This window comes from Podarcis filfolensis, assembly GCF_964270895.1.
Source record: "Podarcis filfolensis genome assembly, chromosome: 5".
Classification (NCBI taxonomy): Eukaryota; Metazoa; Chordata; class Lepidosauria; order Squamata; family Lacertidae; genus Podarcis; species Podarcis filfolensis.
Window position 1 is genome coordinate 34,410,916 of NC_139608.1, and position 23,177 is coordinate 34,434,092.

The 23,177-nt window shown below is 42.5% G+C and overlaps 1 protein-coding gene across 2 annotated transcripts in view; it reads left to right on the plus strand.

Annotated features, from left to right (window-relative positions):
• LOC310762565 (glypican-5-like) overlaps window positions 1-23,177 on the plus strand; it is a 389,042-nt gene that overhangs the window by 213,045 nt on the left and 152,820 nt on the right. For both annotated transcript variants that reach the window (XM_083613806.1, XM_083613807.1), the window contains one exon: window positions 8,850-8,970. In XM_083613806.1, the coding sequence (XP_083469932.1) occupies window positions 8,850-8,970 (121 nt within the window). The remainder of the gene's footprint in view (window positions 1-8,849; window positions 8,971-23,177) is intronic.

A 23,177-nucleotide genomic window follows, 5' to 3' on the forward strand; every position in this document is an offset into this window, starting at 1 on the left:
TGAGTAGAAGTAAACTTGCTCATCTTTATTGCAGAGTGGAGGTTTTGTTTTGCTTTAGCTCAGGCATTGTTGTTGTTTAGTCGTTTAGTCGTGTCCGACTCTTCGTGACCCCATGGACCAGAGCACGCCAGGCACTCCTGTCTTCCACTGCCTCCCGCAGTTTGGTCAGACTCATGTTTGTAGCTTCGAGAACACTGTCCAACCATCTCGTCCTCTGTTGTCCCCTTCTCCTTGTGCCCTCAATCTTTCCCAAAATCAGGGTCTTTTCCAGGGAGTCTTCTCTTCTCATGAGGTGGCCAAAGTATTGGAGCCTCAGCTTCACGATCTGTCCTTCCAGTGAGCACTCAGGGCTAATTTCCTTAAGAATGGATGCATTTGATCTTCTTGCACTCCATGGGACTCTCAAGAATCTCCTCCAGCACCATAATTCAAAAGCATCAATTCTTCGGCTATCAGCCTTCTTTATGGTCCAGCTCTCACTTTCAGCTCAGGCATAGGCATAGGCAAACTTGGCCCTCCAGATGTTTTGGGACTACAACTCCCATCATCCCTAGCCAGTGGTCAGGGATGATGGGAATAGTAGTCTCAAAACATCTGGAGGGCCAAGTTTGCCTATGCCTGCTTTAGCTCTTTGAGCACAACCAAACCATGCTGTCCTGATTACCCATCCACCCAGTGATATTTTTCTGGAAAAAGAGGTGTTGGAACTCACCATGAACACCTCCCTTGTTCCCTTAGAATGACAATGGAGCCCACCTTAGAGAACCTAGTTCTGCTGAGTTCCAGTTGAGAAAAAGCCCTGCATCTGCCATCACCAGCCACCATGCAAGGATTTGGGCTTGCTCTTGACTGTCATGAATTACTCCATGCATGCTCAGAAAGCATTCACTATGGTTTCTTCTCCTTCTCCACCACCACCCTGGGACTGGTTCCCTTTTTGCTAAATAAAATACCATATCTTCATTTCTGTGGTTCCATTTGCCCCTTTCTCTTTATGCTCTGAATACACAATGTAATTTTAGAAGAGGACCAGTGTAGAAGCAGAAGCCAGTTTTTCCCCAAGAGCAGATCCCGAGGATTAATAGTGTTGTGGCGCCTTGGTATGTATTACTTTCTGTAACTAACCTTTCCGCCATCATTCAGCCAGATGCAGAGTTCTGATATTGTCCAGGTAAAAGGGATTGGCTTAAGGGACAGGAAGAACCAGTAAGGGGAGCACTTCAGAGTTTTGCCCTCACTGTGCATTTAAATAATTGTCGATCTCTTGTTGGAGGACTCAGAATGTGTTAGGGTGGTGACATGAAGTCATTTATGTCACCTTGACCATTTTCCATCCTTTGATGCTCAGATATTAGCTCAGTGCTGGCAGTGGGGACCATGACACCATATAGGAGTTTTGAACTGTCCTCTGCAAGTAAAACTATGAGATCTGCAGGGAAGAGAATTTAACTGAAAGTAGTAAAATGTTTGTGTGTCCCTGGATCATGCGTGTTTCTGCATAGCATGAACTACTGCTGTGCCCTTGCCTATTTTTTTATTATTATATCCTATTCAATTGGGGGTTGGCAACAGATTTTTAAGACAGCTGTAGGAAGAGCAATGACTCTGACTGCTATTTGTAAAATAAAAATTGGGGGCAGTTATGGCACTCCAGGGCCTAATTATCATTAAATAATGAGAATGCCAATAAAAGACTTTTCATTTCCACTCTTTTACTGTACAGCTGGGAGATTAATTACTACTGCTTATCAGAGAGAGGGCACTTTGAGTCTTGAGTCCTTAGTGAGAACAATTGAACAGAAGGAAGTCCTGAATGAATTCTCTTTTGTTGGCAAGATTCACCCTAGCAAAGGAGGAACCATTAGGAATTCCTGTCTTCGCCCTGCCACCCAGGGCTGCTTTACACATTATCTTTCCTTTTTTAAAGATTAGATATTCAAAGATTGATGTGCACCTTTAAAGATGTGCTATGTCCACTGGACAAATGCATGTTTTGCAGTGCTGTGCATGAAGGGCACAACCACGTGAGGCGACTTGGATTGCCTACGGTGTCCTGATTTGCTGCTGTTTACTATGTGAAAGCAGCTGCAAGGTTCACAGATAAGCTGCTTTGCTCCTGCATCGCAGAATGAAGACATGAAACGCCACAAATGGATTGAACCAAAGGTCAGAATCTCTTTTCTTACGAGACGATGGCTCAGTGGCAGAGCACATGCTTTGCATAAAGGAAGTCTTAGGATCAGTCCCAGTTCAAATATCCTGAAGGATCATCAGAAGGAACAAGCTTGTGAGGGTAGGACTCGAACCAATGGCTGCGAGTTGCAAGAAAGGAAATTTCAGCTAAACATCAGGAAGAACTTTCTGACAGTAAGAGCTGTTCGACAGGGGAATGGGCTCCCCCAGGAAGTTGTGGACTCTCCTTTCTTGGAGGTTTTTAAGCAGAGGTTGGATGACCATCTGTCTTGGATGCTTCTGTTGGGAATTCCATTCCACCTTTGCTGCAGATATGTGGGATTGTTACATGCCACATGTCTGTTTATATTCCAGCACAGATTGCTGGAGTCCCGTGAGCAGAACATCCGCTCTGTATTGTGTTTTTTTTCTCTCTCTCCAAGAAGAACGACAAGGAGAGAGGCCATGTTTTTCTTTGTCCTGATTTATGCATAATAAACGCGTAGTTTAGTATAGTATCCACGCCTCGAGCCTGATCTGTTGTGTGTTTACTCTGCTGAGTAATGTGTGCTGTTGCATGCGCAGCAGCATGAGTCGCGGACACACATCGGAGGAGGATGACTAATGGATCTCTGCAGTGGCAAGGCTGAGAAGGGAGATGCTCCAGCTAGGGCCAAGCCAGCTGGCTTTCCATCCCATGGTTCTGACAGCTTTAGCTGAGATTTCTGCATTGCAGGGGGCTGGATTAGATGACCCTTGGAGATCCCTTCAACTCTGCAATTCTATGATTAGGTGTGTTATGTCTTGGTTTGCCTCCAGGCTGTCAGTATTTTACAGGAAGGATCCAGTTATATATCATAAAAGTAAGTTTGTGCAATTAAAGTGGATTGAAGTGCTCTATCCCTCTAGCATAACTTGGAAAAAAAACAAAAACTTTTTGTGGCTAGGAAAGTGATGGGAAAAAGTATGGGATAATGGTAGATGGATGGGAAGACATATAACCCCTAAGCAAACAAAAGAGGATGAATGCTCATAGTCTTACAACATCCCCACAAACAAATTGGAATGAACGCTCGGTGACTATCACATAAGCTTTGTGCAATCAAATCTGGATAAATGTTCAATAAACAGGAGAAGCCCTAGAAATTACTGGATTGGTAAAGGTTTTCCCACTGGATAAAGAGAGCGAAAGCTCAGGTGCTGTTCAGCTGAAATTTCACCTTGCTTGATCCAGTTTGCCATATTTGCACATCTCCTGATTCTGTAGATAATGGTGCCCAAATATTTCTAAACTTAGAGAGAGGGGGCTGAATTATGGAGGGGGGAGCGTATGGTATTACAGTGCTTAGCCTTGTTGCAGACGTTACTTACACTTTTATGAAATTTCATAAAGACAGTGAGGCTCCACACAGGTACTGCAGAGATCAGATTGCAGACTCCCAAGTCCTGTGCTTGAAGCACATCGGTGATTTGGCTGGCTGATGGCGATGATGGAAACCTATTTCTCATTGGCTGTAACACAGTTAAAATCTGGATAGATGCCTGATTGTCAAGAGAAGTGTTTCAGTGCAGTATTAACAAAGCGCAGCCTCTACGTCTCAGATATATTTGCTTTATTCCATTTCTACAGGAGGCAGGTTTGAACTTGCCTGTCCTTCCCTGTGTAGACAACTTTGATCCCCTACTATGCTTAAGTTTGATACAGAGCTCATATAACCATCTCCAGTTTTCTCATTGTTCTTCACTTTCTCTTTGGATGTGGGCAGCACACTGCTCTTTTCAAAATGGACACTCATTGATTACATTTGTTTCCGCGCGCCCCCACCCCACCCACTACAAGCAGTTTCTTGTATTTACTTCATGAGCTTTCATTAAGGGTTTCCAGAATTCTTTGGAGAAATAAGATTACAGATCTGTGCATTGCTGATTGTCCATGTGTACCTGGAGCCTATTAATTTTTGATAATAATTACATTCATGGCCAGGGCAAAAGCCAACACAGAAACCTCTAATGGATGGAGGCTAAGATGGACAGGATGGAATTCCTGCTCCTTAATGAGAAATGACCTGAAGAATAATGATGCCGCTCTGCATTCCCAGTAGGTGAACTTAAAAGCTGACCTCTGGCTACTTAGGAATCTCCAATGAAATCTGTTATTTCTGCTGACTGCAGCTTGACCTGGTGGCTTCAGGCACCCAACATAAGGATTGTCTTGCTGATCAAGCAGACGTCCAGCCAGCTGAGCACATCCAAGAGTGGCCAAATAGATGCACAGGCAGTTCATGGGAGCAGGATAACATACAAAGCTGCCTTATAGTGCGTCCGACTAGTGTTCTGTCTAATCCAGTACAGTGGTACCTTGGTTCTCAAATTTAATCTGTTCTGAGAGTCCGTTCGACCTCCGAAACAGTTCAAAAACCAAGATGCGTATTCTGATTGGCTTCAGGAGCTTCCTGCCATGGAAGCTGCATCAGACATTCGGCTTCTGAAAAACATTTGCAGACCAGAACACTCACTTCCAGGTTTGTAGCATTTGGGAGCCAAGCCGTTCGACAACCAAGGTACCACTGTACTGACAACACTGACTGGTTGAGCTCTCCATGATATCAAGCCCTGCGTGGAGATGTACTGGAAAGTGTGAAATAGCACTTGCTTTGATGCTACGTCATCAAACCTCCCTGAGAACAAATCGGAATGAATAAACCAGTTGAATGTGAGTAGAAGTAAACTTGCTCATCTTTATTGCAGAGTGGAGGTTTTGTTTTGCTTTAGCTCAGGCATTGTTGTTGTTTAGTCGTTTAGTCGTGTCCGACTCTTCGTGACCCCATGGACCAGAGCATGCCAGGCACTCCTGTCTTCCACTGCCTCCCGCAGTTTGGTCAGACTCATGCTGGTAGCTTCGAGAACACTGTTCAACCATCTCGTCCTCTGTCGTCCCCTTCTCCTTGTGCCCTCCATCTTTCCCAACATCAGGGTCTTTTCCAGGGGGTCTTCTCTTCTCATGAGGTAGCCAAAGTATTGGAGCCTCAGCTTCAGGATTTGTCCTTAACAAACGTTAGGAATGACCCCTACAAAACAAATAAAAAGCACTCGATTTTTCTTTCTTCCTTTCAGATTTTGGCTCAGCCAACCACAAGTAATTTATATGAAGACATTCAATATGGCATAACCTAAGTATTTTGCAAAAGGTGGTGCTGATCTAGCAAAAGTTACATAATTAAATTAGGGTAAGATTTGTACCGTCGAATACTGAAAATCCCTCACAGGTTCATTGATTTGGAAAATTAGCGAATCCTCTTCAATAGGCACTTAAGGACATTGCCTCTTATTTAGTTGTGCTTAAAAAGATAAAAAGAAAAAGCCTGTGATTCTGTTTTATGAATATGATGCTCAGATAGATTACTTAACCCATTAAATATTGTGAGATCATTTGGAAGGGGTGATAAAAAAGGACTCGTTTGCATTGCAGCAGTTTTAAGGATATACCCATATACAATCTACAGTTAGACACAGGGGAAACAAAAGAGTGAGAAAGGAGGGGAAGAGGTACGCAGGGAAAGAAGGCTTTTTCAGTCACATGTTCTTAGCCATAGGCATGGTCACAACCCAGCGCTGCACACCATGACTGCAGCCCTGGTGGTTCTGTGCACAAGATGCAGGTTGGCTCGTTATGGCAGCCTTGGGGAACCTGTGGCTTCCTCATACTGCCCTCTGGATACTCCAGGTCCACTCTTGTTCTCCAGGCCTCCCTCTGAAGAGAGACAGAGATGTGGCTGCTACAGCGTGGTGTAGTGGTTAAGAGCAGTGGACTCGTACTCTGGTGAACCGGGTTCGCTTCCCCGCTCTTCCACATGCAGCTGCTGGGTGACCTTGGGCTAGTCACACTACTTTGAAGTCTCTCAGCCTCACTCACCTCACAGAGTGTTTGTTGTGGGGGAGGAAGGGAAAGGAGATTGTTAGCTGCTTTGAGACTCCTTAGGGTAGTGATAAAGCGGGATATCAAATCCAAACTCCTCTTCTTCATCCCAGGGGAAAGCTTTGCTGTGAACTGTGGGGTGGCGGAGAGAAGTAGCGTCCAAGGGATAGAAATGGGTGGAGCAATGGAAGGAGGGAGAAAAGCCCCCTGCAAGCAATCAGGACTGACATGTATTAATGGTGGTGGACAAGTGGGGCAGAATGGATGGAGGGGGAGGAAGGCACCAACAGAGGGAGATGGGATGGTGTGATGCTGTCAGCTCCACCTACCTTTGGCTCTGGCCCCACCCATGTTTGTTTCTGGATCTACCCGGCCCCCAACAGATTACCCCTGAGGAAATGTAGCCTTAAATAGGAAAATAAGGGAGTTCCTTGTCCCTGCATTAAAGATCTGTGCAGTCCTCTCTTGCTGCTCTTGGTGCCAGTATGGTGTAGTGGTTAAGAGCAGTGGACTCGTAATCTGGTGAACCGGGTTCGCTTCCCCGCTCCTCCACATGCAGCTGCTGGGTGACCTTGGGCCAGTCACACTTCTCTGAAGTCTCTCAGCCCCACTCACCTCACAGAGTGTTTGTTGTGGGGGAGGAAGGGAAAGGAGATTGTTAGCCACTTTGAGACTCCTTCGGGTAGTGATAAAGCGGGGTATCAAATCCAAACTCTGCTGCTGCTGCTGCTGCTGCTGCTGCTGCTGCTTCTCCTCCTCCTCCTCCTCCTCCTCCTCCTCCTCCTCTTCCTCCTCCTCCTCCTCCTCCACCTGAGCACTTAGCACCAGCTTTTTCCAGTGTGTGCTCAGTTATGGCCTAAGCAGTCGTTTCAGGAAGAAGACCTCTGTGGCTGACATTCGGCAAGCAGCTCCTCCTTAACACCTTAATATGACTTAGTGCTTCTTCCACTGAGAGTAGCCTGAGTGTTGGAACCTTGAGAAGGAGGTGCGGTACCTGGGCTGTGACCCGAAGGCCTATGGTCCTCGTTGAAACTAAGCAGGCTTGAGAATCCCATGTGCGCCTCCTTGGGATATATGGAAGAAAGGTGGGATTTAAGTGTGATAAATAAATCAAGTGTAAGGTGGAAGAACTTTCCTTGAAATGAACATCTGGGCTTTGTGGAGAGCCACTCGTGTTTGGGTGCCAAGGTATATGGTGAGAGAAGGGTGAGCTATACTGGCTTTTAATAAAATCACTCTGCACCCTGCATTCTGTACCCAGGATAATCAGGATTGCAGCCAAGGTAATTCCAAAGAGCCAGGCAGTTATTTTATTTAGACTGCAATTCTTTAGGAGCCCCAGTCAGATTTATTTTTGAGCAGGTTGCGCTGTTAAACTTCACAGAAGCCTGCTCTCCAATGTGTGCTAGAAAATGATGAGTTATGATTATCAATGCCCGACAAATATTATGATTTGCAGCCCTCCCTGGATTAAAACCTATTTATTCTCCATGAATTAAAGGGAGACGGCATGCCAAGCATTTTTGGTGTGCTCTGTTATCTGTTGAATTAATGGCTTCTATGTTTCTGGGCATACGGGCAAGGCTGACTGTGCGCAGGCCACACTTTCAACCACTTGTTCACCAAACAAGCTGAAATTTATATCTTGTTAATTGCCTCATTATTTCCTTTTCTATTTCTTACCATTTTTTTCTCCCTGGTGTCACAGAAGTTAAGGGCACACAATACCTGTCTCAGGTATTTGGTCATAATTAGCAAAAGAGTTGGTCACTGCATGTGGTGAACAGGATCACAACCACCTGATGAATCATCAAATGAGTTCATTTAATGGAAGAATATAATTTACAATCAAAGCAATTTATAGTATGCATCAATGAGAGAATTTCTGAGCTGAGGGTTTACGGATGCTTTGAATTTTCTCTCTCTCTCTCTCTCTCTCTATATATATATATGAGTCTGCAAATTGTCTTCTAACTAGGGATGTTAGAGAATTCTGTTATAAGTGGAAATAGGAGTCGAAATCGCCACAATTTTCATGTCAAGAATGAAACTCACACGAGTGCATATGAGCAGTAATTACTATTGCTGATTTTTTGGTCAATAATATGTAAATAATCATGCAATTTTCTGCTTTGTTTTTGACATTACTGGAGGTTGTACACAGCCATCATGACCAGTAGCCATTGATAGCTTTAGTCTCAATGAACTTCTTTAGCCTACGTTCAAAGCCATCCAAGTTGCAGTGCAAGTTTTACAATGCACTAGGTGAAGAAGTACCTCCTTTTGCCTATACTGAGTATTCCAGTATTCAGCTCTATATTAAAAAATCCAAATAAAAAAGTAGGGCAGTAGCTTTATTAGGATCAATCAAAAGGTAGCAAAATGGTGGGCAAATTTTCAGGTGCTTGAGAAATCTTCAGTCTGACAGGATTCTGAAGAACTAAAAAGCTTGCTTGCTCTTTTTAGTTGTAATAAAAGCATTATCCTACTGTATACTCTGGGTTTTTGTGTTTTGTTTTGTTTTGCAGGGGAGGGTTCTGTAGATAAATGCAGGTTCAGGGTGCTGCATACCTGATTACGGAAACTGTGCTGCACCTTCTTAAGTCTGTATTTCACACACACACAAAATCAGGATATTAGTCATGACTCTCCTGGAGTTATATGTATTTAGCTTGGTAGACTCTTCCAAAGCGTTTACTGAATCTAAAAAGTAAAGGACATTTACCTGAATGTTAAGTCTTCCTTTCCTTTTCTATTGCAGTTATACAAGCAGAGTGGTTACCAATGGGATGAAGGCACAAATTAATAACCCAGAATTGAAAGTCAGAGGAATGGACCCACACGTCAGCAACTTAATTGCTAAACTGCAACAATTTAATCAGGTAAGTACTCAAGTTTCACATTCAACCTAAAAGGAAATATGGAATTGAAACAGAAATTTGTAGTAATTATAAGAAGCTTGTACATATTGACGAACCTGGATTCTGCAAAGAATTAAATATGTCCTGGTGTATGTCAGCTGACCAGGCAAGGCTGCATCCAGCCATGACAAATTCCCACAGTTGCTTATGACCCATAATTCCAGTAGTTTTGCATTTATCACTCTCTATCTTCTGAGTAGGTTTCTATGAAATTGCACTATGTTTATAAAGGCTCATTGCCTTAAAAAAAACAACAACCTGAAATACTTTGCATGAACTACAGCAGGGCCACATTGGAACCAGTGGCACTACAAGTAGCCAGTAAAGTTTTGCTGAAAGTGATTCTTAATTTTCCCAATCCAGAAGAAAAAGATGGTCTGCCAGTAGGTATGCCAAAAACATGATGAATGGGCGCCTGCTTAAGTGATTCACTTGAGCTCTGTGGGTTATGCATGGCTGTCTACACAGAACTTCAGCTAGTCAGTGCTGAATATATTATGGCTACATAATACTCTTCCTTCAATCCACTGCTTTGCAAGTCGCATAGATGGTGTCAATCCAAATTAGCCAGCGCTACCTACCACATTTAACAGCAATCGATTTTCATTTAATGTAAGCATATTTTCTTGTCCAATTTGAGGAAACGTGGATAATGGCATCTGCAGAGTTTGTAATGACAGAGTAGCATCTCCTCCCTAATCATTCACCATTAGAGAATAGGTATAACTTTTGACAACTGCTACTGGCTGTAATATTGATTGCGCTGATTAGTGTGGAAAGGAATAGTGTATATCATGCAAAACCATGGCTCAAATTAGCTACTTTTTCTTCCAGTTGTGAGATGTAAGACAGGGTCATCTAGGAGTTCTTCGTGATGACAAAGAACAACATGATTAATTTTGTATGGCCAGGGGAGTGTGGGCAAAGCACCAACAACCACCTCACGCCGCTCAGTAAACCTTTTTTAAAAACAAAAACAAAAAACAAAAAATGAGTGGAGTTTCCAAGATTGCTCGTAGTATGACATAGGGACCTGTCGTACAAGTGGGAAAACGTCAGACATCCCATTGGGTCCAAGCCATTGAGTGACCCTTGTGTAACTCTTTGGATTTCGTCTCTTCAGCACTAGTATACTAAGAACTGCACCTTCTCTTCGCAAAACAAAAATTCCACAAATGACATTACATCCTGTGCAATATATCATGGCTGCCAAGACTTGTTACCTCCTTGTAGGGGAGATTCTTTCTGTGACTTTCTGTTGACCTTTAAGAGAAAATGATCCTTAAGTGAAGTCCTTCCCCCCAACAGATGGAGATTTGTAGTGGGTAATTGACTGCGTGGATTAAACAGAATGCTTATTATTGCCTTAAGATGATTTGTTGTTAAGTAATATAAATTACTTTGATCATAATTTTAGTGAGATTTCTTCAGAGATCAAAGCATCAAAGAAGTTGTTAAATTTCTCTTTAACGCTTTCAGCATAACATCAAACATGTGTTGCCGTTTTCTTAGGGTGTTTATCTAAGGTTGGATTAATTTATGAATAAAAAGCTAACACTCAGAAGATGATTATGGCTGCAACCCTTATACACATTTACCTGGGAAGGAAGCCCCATTAAACACTTGACATATACTGGCATATACCCCCAGTTTTTGAAGATAGTTCAACAGTTTTGGAAGAACAATATATTCCCCTTTCTTGTGGTTAATGGTTGAATGTGGCATTGGTGTAGCATAGCAGGCTAAGCTATTCAAGTACAAACCCTGAAGTCTGTGATTCAAATCTCACTTCTGCCATGAACTCGCTAGCTGGATTAAAGTGAGCTGCTTTCTCTGTCTCTCTGCCTCAGTCCCCACCCCCATCTGCAAAATGAGAGATAATACTGACTTAACTTTAAAGGTAAAGGGACCCCTGACCATTAGGTCCAGTCGTGGCCGACTCTGGGGTTGCGGCGCTCATCTCGCTTTATTGGCCGAGGGAGCCGGCGTACAGCTTCCAGGTCACGTAGCCAGCATGACTAAGCTGCTTCTGCTGAACCAGAGCAGTGCACGGAAACACCGTTTACCTTCCTGCCGGAGCAGTACCTATTTACCTACTTGCACTTTGACGTGCTTTCGAACTGCTAGGTTGGCAGGAGCAGGGACCAAGCAACAGGAGCTCACCCCACTGCAGGGATTCGAACCGCTGACCTTCTGATTGGCAAGCCCAAGGCTGTGTGGTTTAACCCACAGCGCTACCCGCATCCCTTAACTTTACAGGGCTGTAATTAGAAAATCCATGTGAAGCACTTGAAACACGTGAAAGCACTATACATTTTTTGTTGTTATCAACATTCGTATTATGAAAGCAAAGTTGCAATACTATTTATTGGCTGATAGAATTACTATGTATTCAAGTAGGGGGCTCCTTAGCTGCTATTTGGACCCTGGAGTGCTCCTAGGCTCTGAACCTTTCTTCAAGGAAACCCTATTCAAAATAGATTGGCTGCTCTCCTAAAGTTGAAGCACTTCTGTCTTGTCTGGATTAAGCTGCATTTTATTGGCCTTCATCCAGCCCATTGTTACCTCTAGGCACTGAATTCAGGAATCACCCATACCACCTGCTCTCTTTCTCTAGAACAGCCCATGAAATTGAACCTGTTTTTTTATTTACAATAAGATGGCATAGTTGGGGACCCTATATTTAAGGATTTAATTTGACCAGAGGTTTTCCTACCTAAATCACCTCATCACCTTCAACAATCACTTCTCCAAGAGCAGTGGAGGAGCCCTTGAGGAACAATTACTTCTGCAGGGCACGGGCAGTTACAGACCACTAAAACAAGGCTATATGAAAGCAGTGCAAAATAAATAAGTCATGTTTATGCCAGTCCCTGTCAGATGTGTGCTTTGCCACACGCAAAGCAGCTGCCTTTGTTTCATGACTTGAAGAAGTTTGCATTCAGGATTGCGCTTTCGTTAACCCCCACAAGTGACACAGCCATTTCCACGGCCACTGCAAAGAATAATGTCTGATTGATCACTGTGTCCAGCTAAACCAGTATGTGGCATTTCCAATTACATCAGCAGTTTAGCAGAGTAAGTTCCTCTCTTACCAATTAGGCAGAAAAGATTCCTCCTCTTACTTTATTCCTGGGTGCATTTTAATTAGATCTGTAGGCAGTCTCTCTGCTAACATGCCCTGCAGGCTTCAGTGCCATCAGTCCTGAGATCACTTTGGTTCTTGTTATGATCATGTGCTGCTTCAAACTGAAGTGACTCATTTAAAAAATCTTCAGAGACCAAGCTTATATTTGGGTTTCCCTGCATCTCGTTTTATTATATTTTGGTTCCTTAAGAATGATGTATAAACTATACTGGAGAAATCACGCCAAGCTGTGTGTGTATATTCTGAGCCAGTTTATTTTAATTTAGAATAAATAACACAGCCACTCTCACTTTCAGTCGTGCCTTCTAAGATAGTCATGTGTTCCTAGACCACCATTGCATTCCCTAGCTAGGCAGCCTGGGGTTCATTTTACTAAGGTTTAGAATATGGGAGAACTTGCATGTGGAGGAAGGATGCTTGAGGAATTTGAACATGGCAAATTCCAATGTGAAGTCACCTGATCCCTCCCTCTCAAACTAATGTGTGGGCCAAAATGTCAATATTATTCAGATTTTGCAATTTTCTACGTATTACAGTGCTGTTCTCAACTAAACAAAAAAAAGGCGAAAATGCATTGTTTCACACTATATTGAGAAATGTTTACTTCACTGTACTTTTTTTGGAAGAAAATTAATTTATAGATCCTATTTGTGAGAAAATGCATTAAAATGCCTATTTGAATATGAATTTTTATGCAGATTTTTTTTAAGGCAGATTAGCGTGGAAGTGGGATAGAGTGACATGTGTTACAAATGAACGTGTGAAATTTACGCAGCAGAAATAGATTGATCATTTCATCCCTAGTGTGAAGATAAGTCCAAAGTCTGGGATAGGAACCTGTGAGTGTCCAGATGTTGTTGGAGTCCCCCTCCCATCAGCCTAAGATGGCAAGACCAGCAGTCAGGGATGATAAGAGCTGGAGTCTAAGAACACACCAAAGGTCCCAGGTCCTCTCTCCCTGCCATAGGAAGTTGTCCTGTTGGACTTCAGTTCAAAATACTGCTCCTTAAAGACAGTGAGAAAGTCTATCAAAAACAAAACTAGTTGTATACACATCATCAGTTGGTAGCAAGAAGCTAAAACTAAAGCTTTATTCTGTACAACTAGATGTGTTTATCTGGATAAACTGACTGTTGTAAGGATTTGCTGGGCACTGTCTTGAGTAGAACAGCTTTTGCTGTGACTTTCAAGGCGGCCCCAGTTCACCTATCCAGGAGCCAAGACTGCTGCTGCTCAGTCAGTACAGGAAGAAGCAAGGCAGGGAGCAGCTGCTACCACCAGCCCAAGACCTAATGAAGGGTTCAGAAGCGTAAACATGAGAGGTGTGGAAAGTGGCTTCCTGGAGATAGAGGAGCAGAGAACACCTCTTGGCACTTCTACAGTACCTTCTCCCCCTATCTGTTGGGAGGCAGAGGGACTCCTAAGAAGTACCTATCTGGTTTTCTCAACTCTCTTGGACTAGGATTTGGGAGGACCTGGCCATTGGGAGTGGCCCCAGGGTATCACAAGACCTGGATCTTCCACTCCTCAAGCTCTGAAGCCTTGGGGAAGAGGGCTATAGGGATGCACCAACTGGGAAATGGTGGTTGTGCTGCCAGGAAAGAGCAGGTGGAGTTAGGGGTCTGATCCTGCATTTATATAGAAAGCTCAATAAATCATGAGTAGCTACACTTTGCTTTTCTGGTCCATCCATCCCCTGGAGATCACAGACCCTAAAGACCTGCCCCTTCTACAATATGGTCCCACACCTATAATTTATCACATTGTCCTTTTACTATAAGCCCCCACTATTTCTTAGAGAGTTGAAGCTATGTAGTTTAAAGTTATCTCATCTTCAATCTCTATGTTAATTACTATGAAATGGGAAATAATTTGTGTGTCTGCCTTCTAGGAAGGTTCCCCATGAACATTTTAGCACTAATTGTAACCAGGGGGATTCTTGCCAGTACAGGAATGAAGTCATTTGATTTGTATGCAAGTATATGACGTGTCTTTAGAAGCGTTATTACAAAATGAATCACATCTCTCTGAATCTGCACATATATATTGTGCATCATAAAAACTATAAAGAAATCAGGGCTGTTATGTAGCTGAGATTTTTATTCCCATGGATGAAGATCCATCAATTGGCTCACTGGGACCGTCTAAAATGTACATGAATTGGAGCGAGGCTGAGCAACCCTACTGGTAGATCCCCATGGAGGAGACAATCTAGGGCAGAGACTCCAGAATGCCCCAAGACCTGTTGGGTACACAGGAACAAGACAGAAGGGAGGGCAGAGCAGTGTTTGCATGTGCCTTTTCCTTTTCATACAAAACTGGTGTGCCTCCTTTTGTTTCTGCCCCATTGGAGTGTGTCTCTCCCCAGGGACATGTTGGGTAAATGGAAGAGCTATGACAGGCTTGGTCCAACCATCAGGTGTGGTAAAGCTGCCACTCTCACTTCATTTATTATTTCTTGGCTTGCTCCCTGCCAAACTGCAACATCCCACAAAGGGTCACCAAACCACTTGGGAAATTCTGGATAAAGATGTACATCTTACAATACTTTGCAATACCAGACAGATTTGTCATCAACAGGGAAATGAATCTATAGACACACATGCATGTTTCTTTTCCATGGAAGCATTATCTAAAAGTTCTTTAGACTCAAAATTTAACAGCTGGTCCAAAATGTATTTAATGTCTACACCTTCTAGAGCAGTCAGTGGAATTTTATGTACCTGAGAATTACAGATGTTCCGTTTGGTTTGTAGGAAAATATAGCAACTTCAGATATAATTAAACTAAGGATTACTAATGTGCTTCAGCGTTAAAAACAGCAGGAGGGTTTCTGCCAAAGACATAGATCATGTAAAATAATTAAACACGAATGTAACATTCTGAAACAAAAGTTCTGAATCACTATGTAAATTGTACGTCTCTTATTTTTTCGTGCTGGCACATATATAACCCTAAAAGGCCTGGTTATGATTCATGTGCTGCGTCTCTGGATATGCAGGTGCCATTTCTCTTCCAAGCACTTTCAAGAATTATTTACCCAGATGGGCCGTTATATATGTTTTGTTTTGTTTTCATTAGGGAAAATTAATCTTAATAAATCAGAATCATATATTGAGTCATAGTAACAACATGAGCCAAATTGGAAAAAGAGTGCTATTGTTTTCCATTAGAAGTCTCTCTCTCTCTCTCTCTCTCTCTCTCTCTCTCTCTCTCTCTCTCCACACACACACATATACATATACAGGCAGTGAGCATTTTAGATACGTTCAATTGATGTGTGATCGCCGATACGCAGATCCTTTTGGAGTGCATAATGGGGTTGGGGCAAAATAAATGGGACAGGGTGCTTATATATGCTCCGCCAATGTGTGCTGGGGCCAAGAACAAAACCCCTACATAAGGTGCAGAAATAAAGCTGAAGGTCATGAAGGTCATTCTATATTGCCCAGGGATGGGGAACCTGTGGCTGTTCAAATGTTTTTTGGACTCCAACTCCCATCAGCCCCACCCAGCATGGCCACTGGGCAAGAATGGTGGGAGCTGAAGTTCAAAACATCTGCAGGGCACCAGGTTGCATAAAGCTGATACAGTCCAAGACTTCAAACAGGTTTACAACAAAGCACAGAACCATTGTCTGGGCAAAAGCCTGACATAGCAGGGATGTAATAGGTCCTTACCAAACCAGGGTCCTTACCATCCAATCAGGCAGTGGGCATGACCTATCAAACAGAACTATATACAAGCCTCTGTAGTTGCTCACTTTCATGCCCTATTACATCCCTGCTATGTCAGGCTTTTGCCCAGACAATGGTTTTGAGCTTTGTTGTCAACCTGTTTGAAGTCTTGGACTGTAGTTGCTCACTTTCATGTTCAGCTTTTGGAAATATGGCCCTCCTGTGTTAGCCAGATGATTTTTGTGGACCATGTCAGGATAGCCAAATATTTAGCTATATTCAGCCCTATCGCTTTTGTGACTGTTTCAAATAAAATTGGTCATCATGCTTTGTCCATTCAGCTATTCTTGAAGAATTATGCTAACTGTAATTGCATTGTACAAAGATACTGGAAGCTGTGAAGCAGTGAGATGCCATTTATATGCATGTAATAAATCATGTATTCTTTTTAGGGGGGAATGACTATGATGTAAGTGCAAAGAAAGGTCAAACAAGCTCCCTGGCTTTTATAGCACAGTCTCTAAAGGAGAAAAAAAGGTCAGAAGAGCAGGCATCAGAGGAATAATTGATCAGATTCCTTCCATCAAAGCTCCTTGCTTCATCTTTAGATTATGTTTGAAAAACCTGACCATGAAGAGAGAGAGAGAGAGAGGGGCGGGGAGAGAGTGTCAGTCAAGGATGAGTTTTGCATACTTCCTTAAGAAAGGACGGCTCATCTTTAAGGAAAACAGAGGGTGGATATCTTGGTTACTCTAACCCTTTGAATGCATCCTAAGTAGGTCAGGCAGAATCAGCATTTCAGATCTTAAATATTGACTTGTTTTAGTTCTGGAGTTCCTCTAAACCAGCAGTTCTCAACCTGTGGGTCTCCAGATGTTGTTGGACTACAACTCCCATCATCCCTGAGCTCTGGCCTTGCTAGCTAGGGGTGATGGGAGTTGTAGTTTAACAACATCTGGGGACCCACAGGTTGAGAAAGGCTGCTCTAAACATTTACACTACTAAATGTACCTTCCTGACTGTTTTCACCCAGCTTCCCTTCTCCGCAAACAGTGTCTTTTATTTGGGGGCTTCCTCTCCTTCCTAGAATGATCTCAGCCAATATAAGATGATAGCCAATCAGATCTGGCTGCGTGAAAATGCCAGTCAGGGAAAGAACAGCCAACAGAGAGTGAGATCAATGCTGCTTACAGAGCATTGCCCTCACTCCAAATGAGCACACACACTTTTGCCCCTTTCCACATTCCTGAAGAAAGGAGGGCCATTTTTTAGCTGTTGCTGAAAGTGCTCGTGGAGAACGCTCCCCGTTTCAGCTCGTTGCTAATCCAGAATTGAGACAAAAGTATTTTAAAAGCATATATTCTGCATACTAACTGCAACAACATATTCAATCTACAATCAGCTTGTTTTTCAAGCAAAGGTACTTTGATATCTGTATCTAGTGCAAAGGACCAGATAATGGTTAATAACAAGGAAGCCGTGTGTAGGGCAAGTGAGATGTCCAGAGACCCAGGTAATCCTACTTGCATGTGGTCTGAAACATGGAGGTGGAGAAGCTGCTATGTCAATTGCAGCAGCGAAAGCAACTCTTGAGGCCACATCCATGTGTGGCAGTGGCCTACACTGTCCACAACTGAAAGTGCTCCTGGAAAATGCAGGTGTATTTTACCCTGGGAATCCTGAAGTCACATACATCAGCTTCATCTGCCAGGTTACGGAACTTCAGGAGCTCATCCAGGCCCCCAAATTAACATGCAGGTGTTCCCACTTTCCTGGTAGCATCAACACCTGCTGTGGGCATGGCTGGTGATATAGTTTGCTCTTGCTTGGAATTTTCCCCGTTTGTAGTTGGTGATACCCAAAACTGCATCTTAAAGTAGCTATGCTTGCTTTTTAAAGTCTTGTTTACTTTCTGCTGCCACCCTCCCCAATTTTAGCCAAGGTTAAAATAGGATTTCATTACATAGAAATGGCTCTAGCTGATGTCCCCGATGAAAGATTGAAAATGTGCATTATTTTAATAAGTTTTGAACTGGTCCAGCGTTTACATCCATCACGGTCAGGCAAATGCCAGAGCCCAGGAGGGCAGATGCCAGTCGCAACAACGTCAGCACTCACCTTTTCTTCTCACTCAATGGTGGGTATGCTGTGAAATGCTGGCCAGGCTGCAGTCGCTCACTATCTCCATTTCCTTAGAATAATTCCGGACCTTGCAGCCTTGATCATCAGTTCACCTTGCAGCACATACGCCATCATGTAAAAAAAAAGAGAAGACAAAGAAGGGGACTCCATACCAATCCTACCTGGCAGGGATGGGCCAAGTTGTCTGGGGCTATAAACACTAATGTTGAGCACCTTGAATTAGAGCTGGAAACAAATTGGATTTTTAAAAGCAACAGAGGCTGGCCTCAGTCAGAGGTTGGGCATTCAGTGTTGCCAGTGCTATGCTGTGGAACACTCTTGTAGCAGAGATTCTTCGAGGATCATCACTCATGACTTTCATGTGGCACTTGAATACCTTTCTTTTATGCCGACATGCCTATGCAGCTGTTTAAAATTTTCCTTGAGCATCCAACCATTTTAATGATCTGCATGCATATACAGTGGTACCTCAGGTTAAGTACTTAATTCGTTCCGGAGGTCTGTTCTTAACCTGAAACTGTTCTTAACCTGAAGCACCACTTTAGCTAATGGGGCCTGCTGCTGCCACCACGCTTCCGGAGCACGATTTCTGTTCTCATCCTGAAGCAAAGTTCTTAACCTGAGGTAATATTTCTGGGTTAGTGGAGTCTGTAACCTGAAGTGTATGTAACCTGAAGCGTATGTAACCCGAGGTACCACTATTTGTGTGTGTGTGTGTGTGTGTGTGTGCATATATATATATATATATATATATATATGCGCACCTGATGTATTGTGGGAGGGCAGTGTATAAATACTTTTATAAATAAACACCATCTTCTATAAAAATCAGTTAAATCAGATTAGTATGCACCATGCTTAGCAGGAATAGGCGAGGTATGCCATGCGGGTCACATAACAGTTTATTTAACCTGCCTCGAGTCCTGTCCTTCTCCTGTCCTCCTGGATGATAAAGACTGTGGGGGGACGCAAAATAGACTCTGTTGTGCACAGTTGATGGAGGCGGCGGCTGATGGATCCTGCGTATCCAGAAGTATCGTTGGCCTTTTGTTTTATAACAATTTAATATTACCAAGACATTTCCATGAATCTGAAGCATTCTGCTATGAGAGTGTATTCAATGTCATTTTGGTATTCTGTTACCCTAATTTGTTTGGTCTTTTATATGTGAAACGTTCCTCAGTGGAATTTGTCAAAAAGGCATATTTATGGGAGTGATCTGGCAGACAAGCAAGGTAATAATTGGATAATATAGAAAAGCATGATTTGTGCTTCACTGCAGTAACGCTGTATTTGATGTGACATTTGAGAAAGATAACCTAATCAAAGCGAATGATAAATGGTAAGTGGCAGAATTTGGCCTTGATGGTGGAATTGTTCATGGATGAAGTCCTAAACATGTAGTTTGCTCCTCTGTGGGGCTTGAGCCTCTTTTTGAAGGTATGGTAATTACGAACAGGGGACCAAATCTCTTTATTATTGCAAAATATCACCTTCCGCGGACACCACGTTATGATGCTTATCAAGTTGTGTCACGTGTGCTTTTGGTATCATTTGAGCAGCTCACAGACTAGCAAATTTGCACACTCTATTGAATGCATCTGAATTCAGATAAAACAGTCCTGCCTTCTGCCTCCCAAATTTATAGTCCACCTGAATATCGGGAAAACAATAAGAGGGGAAATGTTGCTTCATCAGTTTGGGATATGGACCACTTTAGCTTTTCTGTGTACAGTTCCCACTTGCTGCTCTCAGCCCCACCAAGCCCTCCCACCACAATCCTACCGTAGCTTCATTGGCTCAATGGAGAGCCAGTGTGGTGTAGTGGTTAAGAGCGATAGACTGGTAATCTGGGGAACCGGGTTTGATTCCCCACACCTCCACATGCAGCTACTGGATGACCTTGGGCTAGTCACACTTCTTTGAAGTCTCTCAGCCTCACTCACCTCACAAGGTGTTTGTTGTAGGGGAGGAAGGGAAAGGAGATTGTTAGCCGCTTTGAGACTCCTTCGGGTAGTGATAAAGCAGGATATCAGATCCAAACTCTTCTTCTTCTTCTCAATGGTAGAGCATCTGCTTGCCTGCAGAAGGGCCCAGATTCAATCCTTGGCATCTCCAGGTGTGGCTGGGAAAGACTTCTGCCCGAAAACCTGGAATGTCACTGACTAGCAGTGTAGACAGTCCTGAGCTAGATGGACCAATGGTATGACTCAATATAAGGCTGCTTGCTATGTTTTTGCAGTGACGGTGCAAGAGTTTGGAGTAAATGATGGTTAAAGTTCAACCTTGTTCAAAAAGCGTGGTCCCAATTAGATTAGGATCCAGATCCCTTCAAGCTGGGCTTGATGCCTAATGGCGTTCCTGCAAACCCTGCTTCTGCTGCTAGCAAACCCTGCCCCCCACCCACCCAGCCCTGCTTTCCCAAGCAAAAGACATGGAAGGGTTGAGGACTTAGGCGCAACAAAGTGAAAGCAGCAAGGTCAAATGTTAAGCTAGCAAGGTCAGAGCTAGCAGAGTGCATGGAGAGTGCTTAAATAAGAGTCATAACGAAAGCCAAGTTGAAAGTATCCCGTGCACAGCCCCATTCACAAAACATGGAGATGAGGGTCATTTTCTGTTGTTATTTGGGGGGAGAGGAGGAAATTATTAAATTTTAGTGAGGGGAATAATAAATTGGAATAATAAAAGATTATCTCCTTCATCTTCTCCATGGAGCAGAATGAAATGGCATATCCAAAGATGGCTTATCTATGAAATATCCAGTATGGGTGATTCCTGCATACTTGTGGGGGGCGGGTGTTGACTTTGTGACTGAAGTGTACATATGTGTGATTTTACATATGGAGATCACATGGGGGTCAGGCACACACTCACTCTGTTCTAGAGAGTGATGCCAATTTATAGTCTGAAGTGGCTTTGAAGAGCGGAAGAGGATCTTAGTTGTTTTGTGTGGTTGCAGGATGGGTGGTTGCCAAATCTTTGACTTGGTGGTCTGAATTTCTGAGTATAAGGCAGTCTGCAGTTTTGAAAGTTTCTTCTGAGTGTACCTCAAGGCTTTGAAAACATGAAACCTGCATCTCTGTCCATGGTGCTGAGGACTGAATCTTAACAAAAGAGAACACTTTAAAAAGTCTTCCTTCTACTGAACCAGCAATTTTTGAAGCAATAGAATACTCCACAAACATCTAAGAATGCTAATATTAATGGATTTTGGTCAATGAAATATTAATTTCAATTTCATTTTTAAAACTTGCATAGCATAATAAAATAGTTGTAACTGGTGTTTTATTGTAAAACCCTTTTCATGGCTTGTTTTAAAATGTGAAATAGTTTACTTCTCATATGGCTTGATTTTTGGTTAGAATACATCTGTTAGGAGTTATAAGGGTTTTTTTCTGTATTTGGATTTGACAATAATTGTCCATTGTGTAGTAAACTGAAAAACTACCAAACAGACCCCCATGTATAGGGCAGTATATAACAACAACAACAACAACAACAACAACAACAACAACAACAACAACAACAACAACAACAACAACACAGCTACCATAACCTCTGGATTGGAAAGCCAAGTACTACATAGCTAATAATAATAATAAAACGGTATGACCATTTAAATTGTGTATTATTTGAACAGAGCCAGTGCATCCAGCTTATTCTTAAAAGTTTGTTACTTTTAGATATGACAGGTCTTAATTTAGCTCTGTAGACTTCTCATTCATTTCATGGCATAGTCTTAATTTTAAAAATTCAGGAACTATAATGGATCAATTTACTGAAAATTTATAAATAAACTCTATGGCTACTAAATAGTGAATGTATATATTGCTTTAAAACAGAGGGTATGCTTTAAACTAAGAGAAGTGATCAAAAACATTTATGTGAAATCTCTAGTGCAACTTTGAAGAATAAGAAAAGCCATCCAGCGCCATACTTTTAGGGCTTCATGAATAGTAACTTTATCAAAGAGTCAAGGAGCCCAAGAAATATAGCTAGAATACTGCAGATAGCCTGGGACTGTAGATTTTAGCGGTACCAAGGCTGATCCCCTGTGTGATGCATTAAATATTAGCCTGAAAACTGTGGGTGTGAATGAAGGCATCAGCATCAGGCAATTCATCAGCCAGCCATAAAACTGATTAATATATGGTGTTGTAAATTTCACATAATGAACTAAAGGGCTCACAGTGTATCCTCCTTTAATATCTGCTATCGTAATAGAGCTGTAAATACCAAACCAAAGTAAATACCAAAATTTAATAGCTCAGGGTTTCTTACCTTGTAAATTGGTCCAGAGAACTGAGTGAAGATAAGTGATGCAGTTATACTTCTGAAGTTAATCAGCTTTGGCCCAGTAGGCTGTCTGGCTGAGACGAGTCCACCTGGGAACAATGTCTCTTGGAAGAGAGAGTGAGGTGGACGTTAAATAATCCAAAGCATATCAGAATCAACTTGGCATATCTGTATTTCTCCCTCTCTTGCTCTCTGGCTTTATATAAACCCTTCTGTGCCCTAGTATGTTGGCAGAGGTTTGCTTTCAGGACAAGGATGCCATGAAACCAAACTTGGGTTCATTTTTTATTTTCTTACTAGGCATAACCAGACTACTTTGTGCCCAACACAGTCAAGGCCAATTCTCTTTACCGATGGGCTATTTATTTTGACTCTGCCAGAATTTGTATCAGATGTATTGTGCGAAACATTAAGATTTATGGTAGCTTCATCTTTATATGAAACACTCCAAGAATCAATTTCTGGGAAAGGAGACACGGTGCACTAATGGAATGTGCCCATCTGCCAGCCCTGAAGTTGTGAACCATCCACTGTTTACTGACTAGTTTCTAGAAGATGATGCCATAAGCCTTGCTGTGCTACAAATTACAGATATTCAGGGTTTCTGGTGAGTATAAATTAAGAGCTCAGGAGTGTCATTTATATCAGATGTCACATTCAACGTTAATTTAATCTTGCACTATTCACTTTATTACCGAACACATCATTAAATTATAAACTGTAAAATTGTATAATTGAGGGTTGAATCACAGAGTTGACATCTGTCTATTGCATATTGTCTATTTGGATGTGATCATTCAGAATTAATCATTCCTCATATATGAAAGGCATTTTATCCCATTAGAGCCCCCTCTATCAACCTCATAAGACAGTTGTTCTTTCAGGGACAATTTAAAAACATCACA